Source organism: Melopsittacus undulatus, chromosome 8, assembly GCF_012275295.1.
Source record: "Melopsittacus undulatus isolate bMelUnd1 chromosome 8, bMelUnd1.mat.Z, whole genome shotgun sequence".
NCBI lineage: Eukaryota > Metazoa > Chordata > Aves > Psittaciformes > Psittaculidae > Melopsittacus > Melopsittacus undulatus.
The window spans coordinates 12,262,303-12,277,185 of NC_047534.1; the positions used below are offsets into that span (position 1 = coordinate 12,262,303).

The 14,883-nt window shown below is 36.5% G+C and overlaps 1 protein-coding gene across 4 annotated transcripts in view; it reads left to right on the forward strand.

The window, feature by feature from the left end:
• The window catches only part of RBFOX1 (RNA binding fox-1 homolog 1), a 1,270,800-nt gene that overhangs the window by 527,599 nt on the left and 728,318 nt on the right, over positions 1-14,883 (forward strand). For 3 of the 4 annotated variants that reach the window (XM_034065469.1, XM_034065467.1, XM_034065468.1), the window contains exon 1: positions 7,403-7,460. Coding sequence is in view for 1 of the 4 variants with exons in the window: in XM_034065465.1 (XP_033921356.1) it covers positions 7,398-7,460 (63 nt within the window). In the remaining 3 variants the exon portion in view is untranslated. Of the gene's footprint in view, positions 1-7,397; positions 7,461-14,883 lie in introns of those variants that run through there. The other variant, XM_034065465.1, reaches the window with a different exon arrangement.

Below are 14,883 nucleotides of genomic sequence, written 5' to 3' on the forward strand. Positions count from 1 at the left end.
CACTATTACAAATTTTTCATTTTTGAGCTGCTAGTTCTGCTGGGAGCCTGCTATGTGCAGTAATGTCCTGGAGCTAATGAAACTGCTCTGTCTGTGGACTTTGGGCAGTTCATTCAGTGCAGGTGAAGGTCCACATCCTTTGTCGTAGCATGAAAGGAGCAATTATTGGTGTTTGTAACTATAGTACTACTGCTCTAAGACGAGGAGAGGCTTAGTGTGGCATAGTGCAGTTTTACTTTTCTCAGTAGCTTGAGAACACTGAGGATTTTATTCGAGTGAGTATGCACAGAATCTCAATAACTGGTGTAAGGCATTTTTGGTGCATAGCACTGTAAAAATATAATTTGAGTAGGGTTTTTTTTTTCTCCCCAAACTTTTAAAATGAAATTTGAAATAAAGAAGGAAAAACATCATCACTAAAACCCACTAAGGCAGTAAAGAATCTCTGTCTTTAGGCTTCAAAAGGAGGGGAATTACACGAAAAATCACAACATTTTTGGTTAAACCCTCTAACATTGTATTTCCTTTTGGAAAATTGCATTAAAAGGAGAAGTTACTTTTATTCCCATGCAGAGGAAGGTTTCCTACAGAAGATGGGCAGTTACCAGCTAGCTTAAGTTCTGTGCAATCTGTAGCAAATGCTGATTATATTCTTTGTGTTGCCACCATTTAGGAGGTAAGATATTTTGATTATTAAATGGGGCTTTTATTTTTTTATTTTTTGATAGCTAGTGAGAGGCTGAGGTTGTTCCTAAAGGAATATTCAGTATCTTGTGGAAAACTATTTAAGTTTTCATTTCTTTCTTGGGCAAGTATTGGGTTATGAAAAAAACCCTAAAATATTGTTAGGAATGCAATTAGTAAAGTACTAATCATTATCAGAGTGCCTCCCCCTCTTTTACTTTCTCTCCCACAGTGTAGTTGACGTCTTCATGTATTGTTGGGACATTAGTCTTGATAACAGCAATGGAATGCTATGTATTTTTGAAAAGTGGATCTGAAATGAATCAGTAAAGAAGTCAGTAGTGAGGTAATGAGTGTCAGTGAGGCAGATTTCAAACATTACTTTGATTTCATTTGTCCTTTCCCAGTATTTCTTTCTGTTTCATAATGTGTTTACTGTTAATACTAGAGTTCCTATGCTGAAAATATTTAACCATCCGCATGGTGTCATCCATGGGAGTAACCCTTTTGAACTCAGTGGCTTATCTTATATTTAAAATGCAAGTATTTATTTAAATGTTGTGGTAATTTCAATCATCATCTCCATAGTAGGTGGATATACCTTGCAGATGATGCTTTTATCACAAAGAGATAAAAATAGAAGGAAAGATAGTTTGAGGATATCACAGTCTTGTTCTATGTCTCAGCCCATACACTGCTGCTGTACTCTACAGCCCAGAAGAGGCACTAAGAGCTTTCTTGTACAAAAAACTTAAATAATATTTTAAAAATTGGTGTTTTAACAGATCCGTGGTGCTTTAACTCTGTAATATGAGGCAGTTATGAGTGTGTTGGACATTACAATCTCCATTGTACAGATGAGAAACAGCGTAGGTTTTAGTTAATGTGTTGAAGTTCTTGCCAGTTACTGGTCTCTTGTAATCACATTGCACAGAATACTTACTAAAGGGCATAGCCCTAAAGACAGGGAAGTTATACTACAGAACAGCTTGCCAAAGATCCAGGGCAGAGCTGAAATCAGTTCTGGTCCCACCTTTAAAGTATCTCCCCCCATTTACAGATAAAAGCATACAGAATAGAGTGTAAACTAACAGACATAGTGTGGAATGTTGACATTTGGCCTTGATATTTCACGCAAGTTCTTATGCCAAGAACGGCTATTCAGTTTCAAAAGCCATTTGGACAAATCCTCACATTCACCAAACCTTGGTATTTTTCCTCTGTCACAAAGACAACTTCCTGCATATGAAAGGAAAAAGCTCTCTGTGCTCCTATAATTCCAAATATGATGGATTCCATTTACTTTTGAGACAAACATTTATTTGATTTCTACAGATCAAATATAGAAACCTCACAGAAAATTATTTTCACAGGACCTTACATTATTGTCCATTTTACAGTGAATATTCCACAATGTTTTTCTTTGCAGTGAACACTTTCTACCTATGTACGCGTTCTTGGCAGTGCCTTTGATGTAGTTGGTCAAAGTTTCACTCTTGATATTATATCAAATGTTTTTTTACTCCTTGCATTTCTTCTCTTTCTGATTCAGAGAGTACAGTCTGTGCTTAGTGCTTCGGATTCTTTTCCTTTAGAAAACTGACCTAGGGCACCTTGCTTCCATCCTGCTCTTGTCACAGAGAGAATGTTCCCTGGGCTACCTTTACACTGGGCTACCTTTCCATCACAGCAGCAGCACTCCTAAGAGGAAAAGTGAGTCAATGAGAATCTGAACACAAATCTGTCATAAGCCTGGTAATTATGATTGCATTGACTGCCAGGTTTGAGCACTGTGATAACAAATGTGGACATTCTACAGCCTGTTTGCTGGATATCTATATCTAGGATATGCCATCCTAGCGCTGACTGCTTCTGGAGAGAAGAGAGCTGTGTCGAGTCTGTATCCCCCCATATGGGGTGCAGCCCCATGGGGTCTAAACAGGGAGGGCAGAACCAGGTACTGAAAGGAGAGTCTGTCCATTGACAGCCCAAAGTGAGATGATAAACCAGGCTCATCATCTCCCTGGAGAATCCAGTCATGAGCAGCAGTTCACTGGGACAGAGGGAAGATGGAGACAAGTGACAGTATGGGTCTAAAGTCCACACAGGAAACTGTACTGAAAGGCAGACTGGACAGAAGATGCAGCGTAGGTTTAGGGGTCCAGCCAGACTGCCTACAAGCCATGTCTGAGTCAGGGCTAGAGGTAACACAATGGGATAGCTTAGGCCAGGGACCAAAGCCTGAGGAATACTTTTTTTTCCATTGTGATAAGAAACCCTGTTCTGTCAAGTACTCATTGGAACCATCACATTCCCCCCAAAATAGCAATAATAAGGTGATGCTCAAGACATGATTAAATTTAATGGTACGAAAGTGCAGCTAGAAATGCTCAGTAAATGGTTTCAATCTACCTCTTCTAAGGCTAATCAATGCAGTGAGATTCTCTACATGGAGTATGCTAGAATAAATATCAGATACAGTTTATCATACTCCAGTTGCATTTCTTTTTTTCTCCTTTCTTTTTTTTTTAACCTGATGTTCTAAGGATTTCTTTTAGTGCCTACGAACATCTCCTTTTGACAGACAGTGCAAATTAAAAGATATGGCTAGGCAAAGGAAACTGGAACCCAAATATGCCCCCTGGGTTTTCATTTACAGTTAGAAGCTACAGACACAATTACTGCTGACAGAAATTCAGAAGCCAGTGGCAGAGTGCATGGGGCAGTAGATTCATGCCAGGCAGTAATTGGGAAGATTATTTTTAATCAGAGCATATCCTACAGCCCAAACATTAGAAATCTCTCGTAACGCTGACAGGAAATTAAACTGAGACCAAACAAAAAAGCCTCAAAATAGAAGTAATATGGTTAGAAGTCTAATGATGGCAAAACTCACTGCTTGTTGTATTTGGCTGTTATCTAAAGGGAATGACTTTTAACTTTCAGGAACAGATATCATTGTTTAATTGCATTTTTAGAACAGAATTAAAATAAAAACTTATCAGATTAGATCAATTTCTACTTAGGTTTTTGATAAAGGTGTGAAGCTGTAGGTGCTAAGTCAGGCTTAGTAATTGTGTATATGTGTAAGTAGTAATTTTTCTTATGGCTTTGGGGGGTTTTCTTTTTCTATTTTTTTTCTTTTTCCTTTTTTTTTTTTAGTTTAATATACTGCTAAAGAGAGCATTATATGCACTTCTATGGAAAAATAATATAATGTCCAGGGTACTTTTGGAATGCCTGTGTATGGTAACTAGATAATTTATGAAGCCTGAATGGCCTGGGGCTGTCTTCCTCAATGACCCTGAAGAATAACTTCTGCTTATTTGGGCTGCCTGAGCTGCCTGCCCTGAGGGAAGAAGAGACCTGGGTGTTCTAATACTTTCTATCACCTGAAATTTTCACCTGAAAACATAACTTTTCCATTTTTAAATGCATCGTAAAAGCATCATCTTCTTTACCAGACTTTTACGTATATGCTTAGCAGGACTTCTTCTAGTTGACTCTCAAGTTTTCCTTGTCTTGAAAAGAAAGACTGGAGCACTGCAGAATGGGAGCTTTGTTTGTGATCTGAAAAAGGGTATTGCTATTCTTGTATATGCCTGTCACATACAGATGTTGTAATACCAGATGCAAGCAAAATATTGCTGATTGTATATTTATGTTTGATAGGAGTGCAAAGCAAGAGCCTACTCCATGATTTGCTAAGATATGTGGCAGTTATGGAGAACAAAATTTAGCATAAAAAAAGTGTATCTTATTTTTCTCCACAAGGCTGATTTTGGCTGTGTGGACAGTCTTAATGACATTTCCTGTCAGTACAAAGAATAAGAAGGTATAACATCAAGTCCATACACGGGTTATCTTGAGGCTTGTAAACAGGATTTTATCAGAATGTAGTTTTTCTTCCACAAAATTATTAGCATTTTTCAGCTGTATTTCATTCTACTGAGAATTCCTTCATATAATCACATAAATATGACTGAATAATCTTGCTTGTTGTTTAGATACTGCCTGAGTAGCCAGATAAGAACTAAGGCACACTGCATAATGTATGCAGTTTCTGCAAGGTGGTCTTTCTGAGCCCTGGAGCCACTGGGCTGTGCTGTGCGGCAGGAATGGTCTTCAGCACCAGGCTGTGTGCGAGAGCCCCATGGTGCACTGTGGCAGGAGCTTTTCTGAACTGGCTCCTGCTGTGAGGGACAGGAGCACTGCTTTGGGTAAACAGGCAAATGGACCAGGCATTCCTTTGGTTGGACAGAAATGTTGACAAACCTTTGTGTAGTTTGTAAATTTTCTGCTCTTCCTTCTGTCATAGAATCATAGAATCAGAATAGTTAGAGTTCAGTGGTGGTAAGGAGAGTACAAGGCTGCGGCTGGGGTTCTGCTCTCCTGTTGGCAGGTGCTTTTGGACCAGTTGTTTTGAGGAAAACCTGTTTTCACTTGTCAGATTGCGAAACATTTTAAACAGCCTCTGCAGTCAGTAGAGAATAAAACTTAAACATTTCTATGTGAAGGAAATTAAAGAACTGTCATAAATACTGAAAATTAGGCAAAATGAGTAGTTACTCATTAGTTAAGTATTATAGCCAAGTTGGTTTAGAGGTACCTGTTTCTACAGTTTCTCATGCATTTGCTCTGATTTCTTACACCAATAATGCAGGAATCCCATACAACGGTATATTCTTATATTTTCTCAGTGTTGCATACATTCTTCAAATTCTGAACGTCTTTCTGTTTGTATTCTGAGTTCCCTCAGTCACTAGAGCATGCAACTGCAGGATAAATAAGGAAAACTAGCAGTAGCAGTTGGGAGCATAATGTTTCTAAAATTAATGATAGGTAACATTATGCTAACTAGGAAGTATGCTAGGATTGAGTGGTCAGATAAAAGTTCTTCAGAAAAGGAAAATTAATGTACTGTAACCTCGATGAGGCATTTTAATCAGTACCAAGTTTAAGAAGTATAAGTTTGCATTGGAGAAATCACAGTGATTTCAAATTGTGAGACCCAAATACCCTGATGGAGAAAACCCAAGAAATTAATTTTCAGTTATTCAGTTTTGTTGACCACGAGTAAGTTTCACTGTAGCATTGCAAGATGATCCTAAATCAGTGTCACATTTGAAAATGTAGTCCAATTACTTAAAAAATACTTCTCAGAGATTTTTAAGGACCTCTCAATACTGTTAATTTATCTGGTGTTGTACTCAAAGAAGAGTACATCTCATACACAGAAACACTGTCGAGAAAGCAGATGTGCTAGTTCTAATGTATAGTTTATGCACATATGCAACCTTCTTACATGAGCTGCCTTTTCTGTAGTATTTTTGCATGTATGTGCTTTACTTTATTTCATAAATGAAACTTGCACCTTAGCTCAGAAATTGGTTAATGTTGCGGTTTGGTCAGTAAGACAGTTGCAACTACCACTAGGAGCTTCAATTGTGAAGTTGGATCTTTGATAGATACTCTCCTAGTGATGGTCCCTGCTCTAAAGAGACCAAAGTGCAAGTATATTTTCTGTTGCTGATTGTGACTTTTCCCAGTTCTGAAGTTGTTGGGGCTTTTATCCATATGTATGATGGTTGCAGTATTACCTAGCATGCCTATAGAATGTGAACCTTTCTGGTACTTGAGCTTCTTGTTATTTATTTACCCTCAACTGCATGAGAGAGAGCCACTACTGGTTTTATTTTTTTTTTTAATTTTTATTGAAATTGTGATTTCAATAAAAGGAAAAACATACTTTGTTAAAAAAGTATAAAAGGAATAACATATTTTCTGAATAACTACTCCATATATTTAATGTTTGGAATTTCATTGAAGTGAAATTTATCTTCAGAATGAAGTGAATTTATCTTCAGAATTGAAGTGAAATTTATCTTCAGAATGTTTTGGTAATATATAGATCTAGGTGTGCATTTTGTTTAATGACTCAAAATATGCCCAGTGTTTCTGTTTTTAAGAGTATTTGTATCAGAGAGCATAAACTACCACTTGCATATGAAAATGAAAAATGCATGTAAGGAGAATCTGTTATAAAAAAGCATGGCTGAGCTTACTGTAACTTCTAAAACCTAATGAATAATTCAGTAAATTACTACATGTCAGCAGCTACTTGTCAATAAGAACAAGTGACATGGAATACAATGTAAGCCTATTATCATTCCCAGCTATGTGCATATATAATATATTACGGATGGCCCCTTTTAGTTGTGTGTATTATGATAATTTTTCTTTTGCAAAATTGCCTGAAGTTTTCACTTGAAAAATCCACAAAAAGTAACTCACAGTTGTGTGTTCCTATTGAAACAGAAACCTGTACTGGGGAAAACTTTGAATTCTGCATGTGTGTTTAAGTAGGTAAGTTCATAATGCACTCGATTTAGAATCCAAGTAAATTGCAAACTGTCTGGAGATTTTACTGCCTATTGAATGATTAATAAAATAATGAAATCTTTGTTGATACTTGTGAATCAATAAGCAGATTTTGCTGTTCAGCTTTGTACTACAATAAAAGTGCAATTATAACCCCATAATATATGCAGCCCTTCTTATGAAAGCCAAAATAATGTGTTATCAATTCTATTTTTTTTTTGTCCCAACACTTTGAACCTTAAAGCCTACATTCAGCCTTCCATGGACACAGAGCAAAATATGATCTCCTTTTAATCTTCATTTACAGTACAAATGTATTTTTCTGTTCTTAGGAAACTACACAGAAGCCCCATGCAAGTGGTGCCTATTGTTTTCATGATCAGAACCTTCTCTCAGTAAGTCCACTGACTTTTGTTGGTGTTTGTTTATTTTAATTTCCTTGGAATTTGATTGACATCTCTGTTGTGCTGTCATAATGAATTAAGAGATACTTTGGGATTCACAACTTGCCGTGCCGATGCTGGATTGCAAGGCTAATAGACCATAAGTACAAGATCTGTGAACAACAGCTTGCCAGTTATATGCTTAGAAAATAATAATCTGTGTTTCTGGCTGTAGGTTCAAGTGCTTTTCTCTTGTATTTCCTTTACATGTTAGGGTTATATCACTACTGTGTTTATTTTACCTTCAGCTGATTCTGAAAGAAAGAACTCATTATGTATGTGGATTAGTCACAGACACTTTTTTTCAGTGGCCATAGCACAGCTCTGATAATTCATCATGCTTTCCTTTTTAAATGCACCTATGATGTCAGGGAATATCATGAACTGAGCTCCAAAATATATAGGACATGCGGAAAAGTAATTGTGCTGATTCATTTTGCATCTCTTTCTGAGAAGAGTCTTTTGCATCCAAACCGTTTGTTGTTTTTTCATACACAGTTTTATTTTTTCTTGTAAAGTTTGTTTTAACACATGCTTAGAAACAATACTGATCAAGCACTTTTTAATCAGGATAGAACTTCCTGTACTTCTAACGTTCAGAAGTAGCAACACACCCCCCTCCCCCATAGTATAGTTCTTGATAAGTGCTTATTTGGTACTTCTCAAACAATTTTTAATAATCTTCTGCTTAAAATAAATTGCAATCCTCTAATATTTTGTATTGGGAAATAAGCACGACTTGTTCTGTATTGAGCTGAGTGAATAGATTTCTGTTTTGTATTTAGGTACTTTCTATGTGTAGAAAGTAAAGGAGTTGAACATGTGTGTTGACAAAATAATAGACTAAATTCACATTTTTGTTTAAATGCATTAATATTAGTTGTTGAGTTCTGCCCCAACACACAGTTTGGCAGCACTGAAAAAATGAAACATTCAGTCCTTGTCAGAAATAAGCATTTTACATTTATTCTTCTACACTAAACACAGTCTTCCTCTTTATGTCTTTGAAAAAAAGATTTCATTATTTCAAAAAGACTGCCTGGCTTACAGGGTAGAAAAAAACAAGCCTGTTCATCTTGAGGACAGATTTAAATCAATTCTGTAGTGCTCAGCATGCTTGTTGCTTTTAGCTTTTCCTCCATCACAAACAGTATTTTCTATCACAGAATAACCTTACAGCTCCTAGCAGAATTTGATGCAATTGACAGCTTTTGTTAGAAAAAAAAACTGTAAAACTTGCAAGAATGAGGTTTGGGGTTTTTTAACCTGTGGGAGACAGTGGTCCCTGAGATAGTTACTGGCATGTTTTTAGGAAGCTAACATTAATTTGGCTGTGAATTTAGTGCTTCAGTATCTATAAATGTAGTTGAAGGAAAAAAGTATTAATCATCTTTCAACAAGCGAAAACTGAGATTTGAGGTATATGACAAGAAAGAAGAAAATATTCATTTTAAATTTGGGGGAGGTTTAATGCTGCCAAATCTCAATGTGCATAATTGGTTTTATTATTTTCCCTTGTGATCATAATCTAACCAGCACAATGACTATCAATCAACTTCTAGGGCTAAGAGGTCATTTTTTCCCCTGCTCAGACTGAAGTCCAGCATGTTGCCTGGTAACAGTGTATGTAGATGAGTTGGCTCCTAAGTACACCATATGGCTGGGTGTTATGCCCTATTCACCCGTGACATGATGTACATGTGTAGTACATTACTGGTTATAAAATGGTTTGTCCCATTCTCTTGTTTAGAAGAAGCAGTTAAAAATAGCAGTACCAGTCCAACACAGGTGTTCTAAGATGATGGTATTCTATGCAATGAAACAAGTGTCTGTCACAAGTGTCAAAACCCTCATGGAATAATCACAGTAAATTTTGTGTTTGGCATGCTTCAGTTGAATTTATGTATAATTTGTAGCTATTGTTGCTTTACAGTATTTGTCTATTTATTGTAATAGATAAATATATTGAGACAACTATAGTTTAGTCAGATTAATTACAGAGAAATCTTGGGTTTTAAAATTAAATTTTATGGATTTATTTGGCATTTGACCTTCTATTAATTGTGCAACAGTGTCTGCAGTACAAAACCAATGCTACAGTGCATTGAGCAAACTAGTAAACAAAGCAATTGAAGACAGTTCCAGAAAACAACAACTAAAAATACACATGACAAGGAAAGGAGACAGAGTTGTTTCAAATATACCATGGGAAATAAAGCACAAAGAGTGGCTGGCAGGTAGTTTGTAGCAGAAACGTAGATCAGCAGAGTCCTTGCTCATTCTCGTAACTAGAGCATTTTTCCCATTCCATTGTTAGAATCTGTAATTCCTTAAGGTGGGAATGCTGCAAAGTGCAGTATGTGCCATGAACTCCATGTTCTGGCTGTTGTATGCTTGTTTAAACTCAAAAGAAATGGGATTGCTTTTACATGTAATGACAATGATCTGCACAACAAGAGTTGGAAACTCATTGCTTGTTTCTCTGGTTGGAAGCCTGGCTAGCTCACAGTGGCTGTGTTGCGCTTCTCTGTGTTTAGCCAATTTGGAAAGACAAGTTACTGTGCTAAGCCCTCCTCTACACAATTCCCTTGCTGAAAGCTATAGTTTTTTAATAAAGAAGCCTTTTCTCTTTGGCATTCCACTTAATTTGTCTAAAAACTGTTCAGAAAAAAGTGTAGAAGAAAACTGTTCTCTGTTCCATGTTTTGTGGAAAGTTCTACAGTTGCTTTTTGAGAGGAAAGTTCTATATAGCTGCCCATTCTGTTAGATTTTATTTTTCTTCAGATTGTGTATAGTTATTACATAGCTTGATAAACATACTGTAGTTAAGTGACCTCATTTTATTACTGACATGTTTCCTTGGCTTGAAGTTTTCAAAGTAATAGAGAAAGGATGAGACAGTGATACTGTTCCATTTTAATTTGATAGTTGCATTCTTTGGAAGATCTGCTATGATAATCCACATTCTAAACCCCCATGGATGTAAATGCATATATGCAAATATGCTGTCAGTCTCAAAAGAGCCTTATCTTCACTTCTCCTACAGTCTGTCAGTGATACAACACTAGTCACTCTGCTGTAAAGGCCTAAGAAGACATATAAAGAAAAGCATTTAAACCCCTCTTCTCTAATTTGAGAGCTGTGTTTTCCTTTCAATTGTAAACATTTTTGAAATAAGTAACTAAAGGATAGCTCTTATTGCATTGAAAATAGTTTTGTTATCAGGGATTATGGATCCATTTTCCCTCTCATTAAACACATCTCTTAAAATTGTTAATACAATAAATCAATTTTCCAAAACAACATAGCTTGCCACAGAGGAATCTGAGGAGTTCATTATGATCTGGGGATTTCTACCTGAAAGGCATGAAAATATAATTGTGAAAGAGAGCTATTATAAAAAAAAAATCACAATTCTCTTAGAAATAAACCAGTATTACATTTTTCTAATGAATGTATAAGGAAAAAGGGTTTAATGATTGTATTCTTATTTATTCCTTCATCTGTATTCTGAGGTAGTCTGAGTCATAGTATTAGTCTAGAGAATTGAATATTTTTAAAATTGCAGCATTTTGAATTACTGATATCTGTGAATTACAATAAAAAAGGATTGAAGAATGGTAGTTAGATAACGTAAATGAAGCAGTAAGTTCTGCTCCATTACTTCATCTGAGCTAGGATGGGGAACTGTTTAGTTGTTAGTATCTGCTTCATTGTCATATTATTCATTGTTTTTTTGTGATATCTTCAAATATCCTCACAGTTATTGCAGGAATTCATTAAGGACCAGAAGCAGTGAGGCATTTACACACTCTTAATGATAAGCGGGAGAATATTCTCATGGATGTTTTTTCTTCAGAAAAAGCTTTAAAGGTGGCTAAACTTGACCTGTGATTGAATTTTTTTCTAGTGCTGGTGTAAGGTAGCAGCTTTTGGTGGTTGATTAGATACAATCTTAAATTCCTTCCTGCTTCCATAGGGGAAGAGAATGTGGTTTTCTTTTGTTGAATGTCATTAATTTTAAATTTGTATCAGTAAAATCTTTAATGATTTTAAGTTAAAAGAGCAGTTAAGTGGTAGCAGGTTTACATGAATCACTGTTAAACCACTGCTATAATTTATGACCACCTAAATTATAAAAGGGCAGGGGTTTATGTTTGTTAACGCTGCAAACCAGAATACTGGTGGTCTACTTTTGATTTTATAGGTGGTTATGCTGCTCATTCACTTAAGTCATGGTCTTCCTACATAAATAAAGGAAGAAACTGTTCTTCATTAGAGTGTGCTTAATCACTGCTGCAGATAGTTGTTTATGTATTTATTTGAGCATCTAAAGAATTTAGAAGTTATGTTCTCAAAGCATATTTTAAACAGCACAGACTTACTGAGATGAATAGGACATTTTGGAAACAAGAGGCAGGCTCCTAACATAGGTGGGTTTTTGGAAATCCTGCCCCATTTAACTGTGTAAGTAAAGTTGGCTTTGTAATTCTCTCTTGGTTATATACAAATGTGCATGTACAGAAATGTCTAACAATTTCTTCTTTTCTCTTTCCTCTCTTTTAAGAATGCAGTCAGTATTTGTTTCTAATGGATTCCTCTGTGAACTTTGTAAATCCTTTGTCTTTGTAAGTGGTCTTTTGAATATACCAAGTGAAAGCTATAGGGGCTGAATATAGATTAACCATAGGATCTGAATTTACTGCACGTAGCAGCCTGTCTTCTTGACACTACATAGATATTTCCTTGAGAAATGTTGTTTTCCAGACATTTTCTTATTCAGACCTTATGAAAATTTTTACATGCATGTAAACATAGCTTAGAATTCTTCCACTGGCAATTGTATGTGCCCTGGATATTCTCCAGATTACAGCATTAAGACGGTTTTGATCAGGTTCATTTCCATAGTGTTGTGGCATTTAAGAGATATCATGTCTCCAAATTCCTGTGAGATTAGTACACGTTATTATGTCTTTATTACAGAAGGAGAAGCAAGAAAATGGAATAACCTGGCTGATGTTCCAGGAGGAGTATAGCAGAGCTAGGATTTGAATTCATATTTCTCAAATCCCAAATCATTGTCTCTGTCACTGGGCCATCTTTCCTCCTGCTCTCCCTGTAATCCAATACCTTTTATTGTTAATGATCTTTACATTTAATAAGTGAAAAAGAACTTAAATTCCATGCTCTCTCCTGTTTCATAAAAAATTGAAAATTTTACTCAAGAAAATCGTGCAATTACTGAAGTCCTATCAGCATAGCTCAGAGCTAATTGAAATTTAAAAGTCCTCATGTCAGGGGTGTTAGCATTCTTTATTAAAGATACATACTTGATCCTTTTTTCTTCTTCTTTGAAGAGCTTACAGACTTCTGCAACTTTTTTTCTGATAGTGCTAATTATGCAAAGTGAAGGTGCAGTCATTGCAAGCTCTTTGGTTGTTTAGTAATAGCAAATGTTAACTGTAGCAATGATACTCTGAGCTTTGAGCTGTGTTCTCAGCCCAGGATTCGCAGAGGATTCTTTTCTGTGTCACTGGTTACTGCATGTTAGTATGTAGCCACGTCTGCAGTGTATTCAGGTAGGGCTGTCAGGGAGCAGCAAAGCCATGAGTCCGCAATAGTGCGTGCACATAGGATTATGTAACGGGGCATTACTGTGTCCCTGTGCATGTTGCATTCATAGGAGATCTAGTGCCACAGTATTTGGCTATTTGTGCATGGTATGTTGGACCTGGGAACCCGCTAAACTGTGTCTGGTTGCAGCACAGAGCACAGGTTTGAAAGTTTATTATTGTTTCAGTTCTACTGCTCATGGAAATGAGCAGGCCTTTTGGATTGTAATGATTGGATTAGATGTAGGGAAAATTTAATTTCCTCTTTTTTTTTCCCTCTATTACAATTGAGGTTAGTTATTCAGTTGCCAAGTCTGTGTTGTAATGTGTTATTCCTGAGCAGCTTGTGTGCAACCAACAGAAAACATGCTCTGTGAGAATTTCTACTGATTCTGCAGGATATGTTAGAAATCATGTAACTGATGGCTCTTTAAATTTGAATATGGGATTGTGTCTTCAGTGAGGAAGAATAATGCTAGAAAATAAGAACACATTTGTTAACGTGTTTATTCTTATTCTACGTAGTTTTAAGAGATGTAAAAAGATAAAACAGCATTTGAGTTTGAGAAAGTGCATTTGTATTTGGCAACACTCTTACTTCAGCATTGTTCACTACCTTCAGAAATTGAACTGTGCCTCTTAGAACTGCTTTTGACTGTTGACCTTTCTAGAAGCTACCTAGCAACTAGGGGAGTGTTCTAGCACTGATCAGTGGGGCTTAGCAATTTCGGATTTCTTGCCAAATAGTTAAGCCTGTAACTTTTACAGTACTGAAATACATTTATATCTGTTAATGCATTCATGAGAGAGATTTGTCTGTGAGCCACCAAAATTATTGCACACTAATCATGCAGGACAAATTTGGACAGATTGATGGAAGAACTTGTCTATGTAGAGGGAGGACAGCTGCCTGCACCACTCTGGGACAGACGGTGTGCTGGCATGTTGTAGCTTTACTCTAAAGAAGCACTTGGCTTGTTAGATGAGACAGGTTTCGGAGACCAGGGCACAAGTTGTATTCAGCTGCCATGTTCTGTATTTCAGTCTTGGATATATTTTCCCTATACTGACCAAGTCAAGAAACCCACTGACCTGTATGTGGTGTGGACTCTGGCTGCAAGTCTTACATGTTCTGAAATATGTCTTTGGATAGTTGGGGTCAGCTATCTCTGCTGTTTCAACTCCCAATTTCTTGTGCACCCCTATTCTGAAAAGAAAACCTTGATGCTGCTCAAGCACTGCTCAGCAATAGGCTGGCAACAGCACTGTTGTGATATCAACACTGTTGCAGACACGATTTCAAAACACAGCACTGCATAGGCTGCTATGAAGAAAATGAGCTCTATCCTAGCCAGACCCAGTACACTAGTAAAACAGCTGTTTTGCTTCACTGTGAAGGTTCTACTTCCTTCATCTACACCCCAGAGGAGTGGAGTTTTATGGACACATTAGGAAAAGAGATCAAGTGATGAATAGAAACACTAGAGGGGTAGTGGTTTTGTTTGACAATTTGGTTTGTGGTTTTTTCTTTATCTTGAGGGATATTTTGCACAGCTAAATGACCAAGTTAAAAAAAAATATATGTAGGGCCTACACTGAGAAAAGATTGATGTGAAATCCTTCACAGATTATATTTTTATCAAGACCAAGTTGTTGTGTGCTATTGATTTTTAGATCTGCACAGTCTACAAGTAATAAAAGTTGCAGAGGCAAAATAATTTAAGGTGGTTTCCTATCTTTTGTATAAACCAGGGTAGGATATT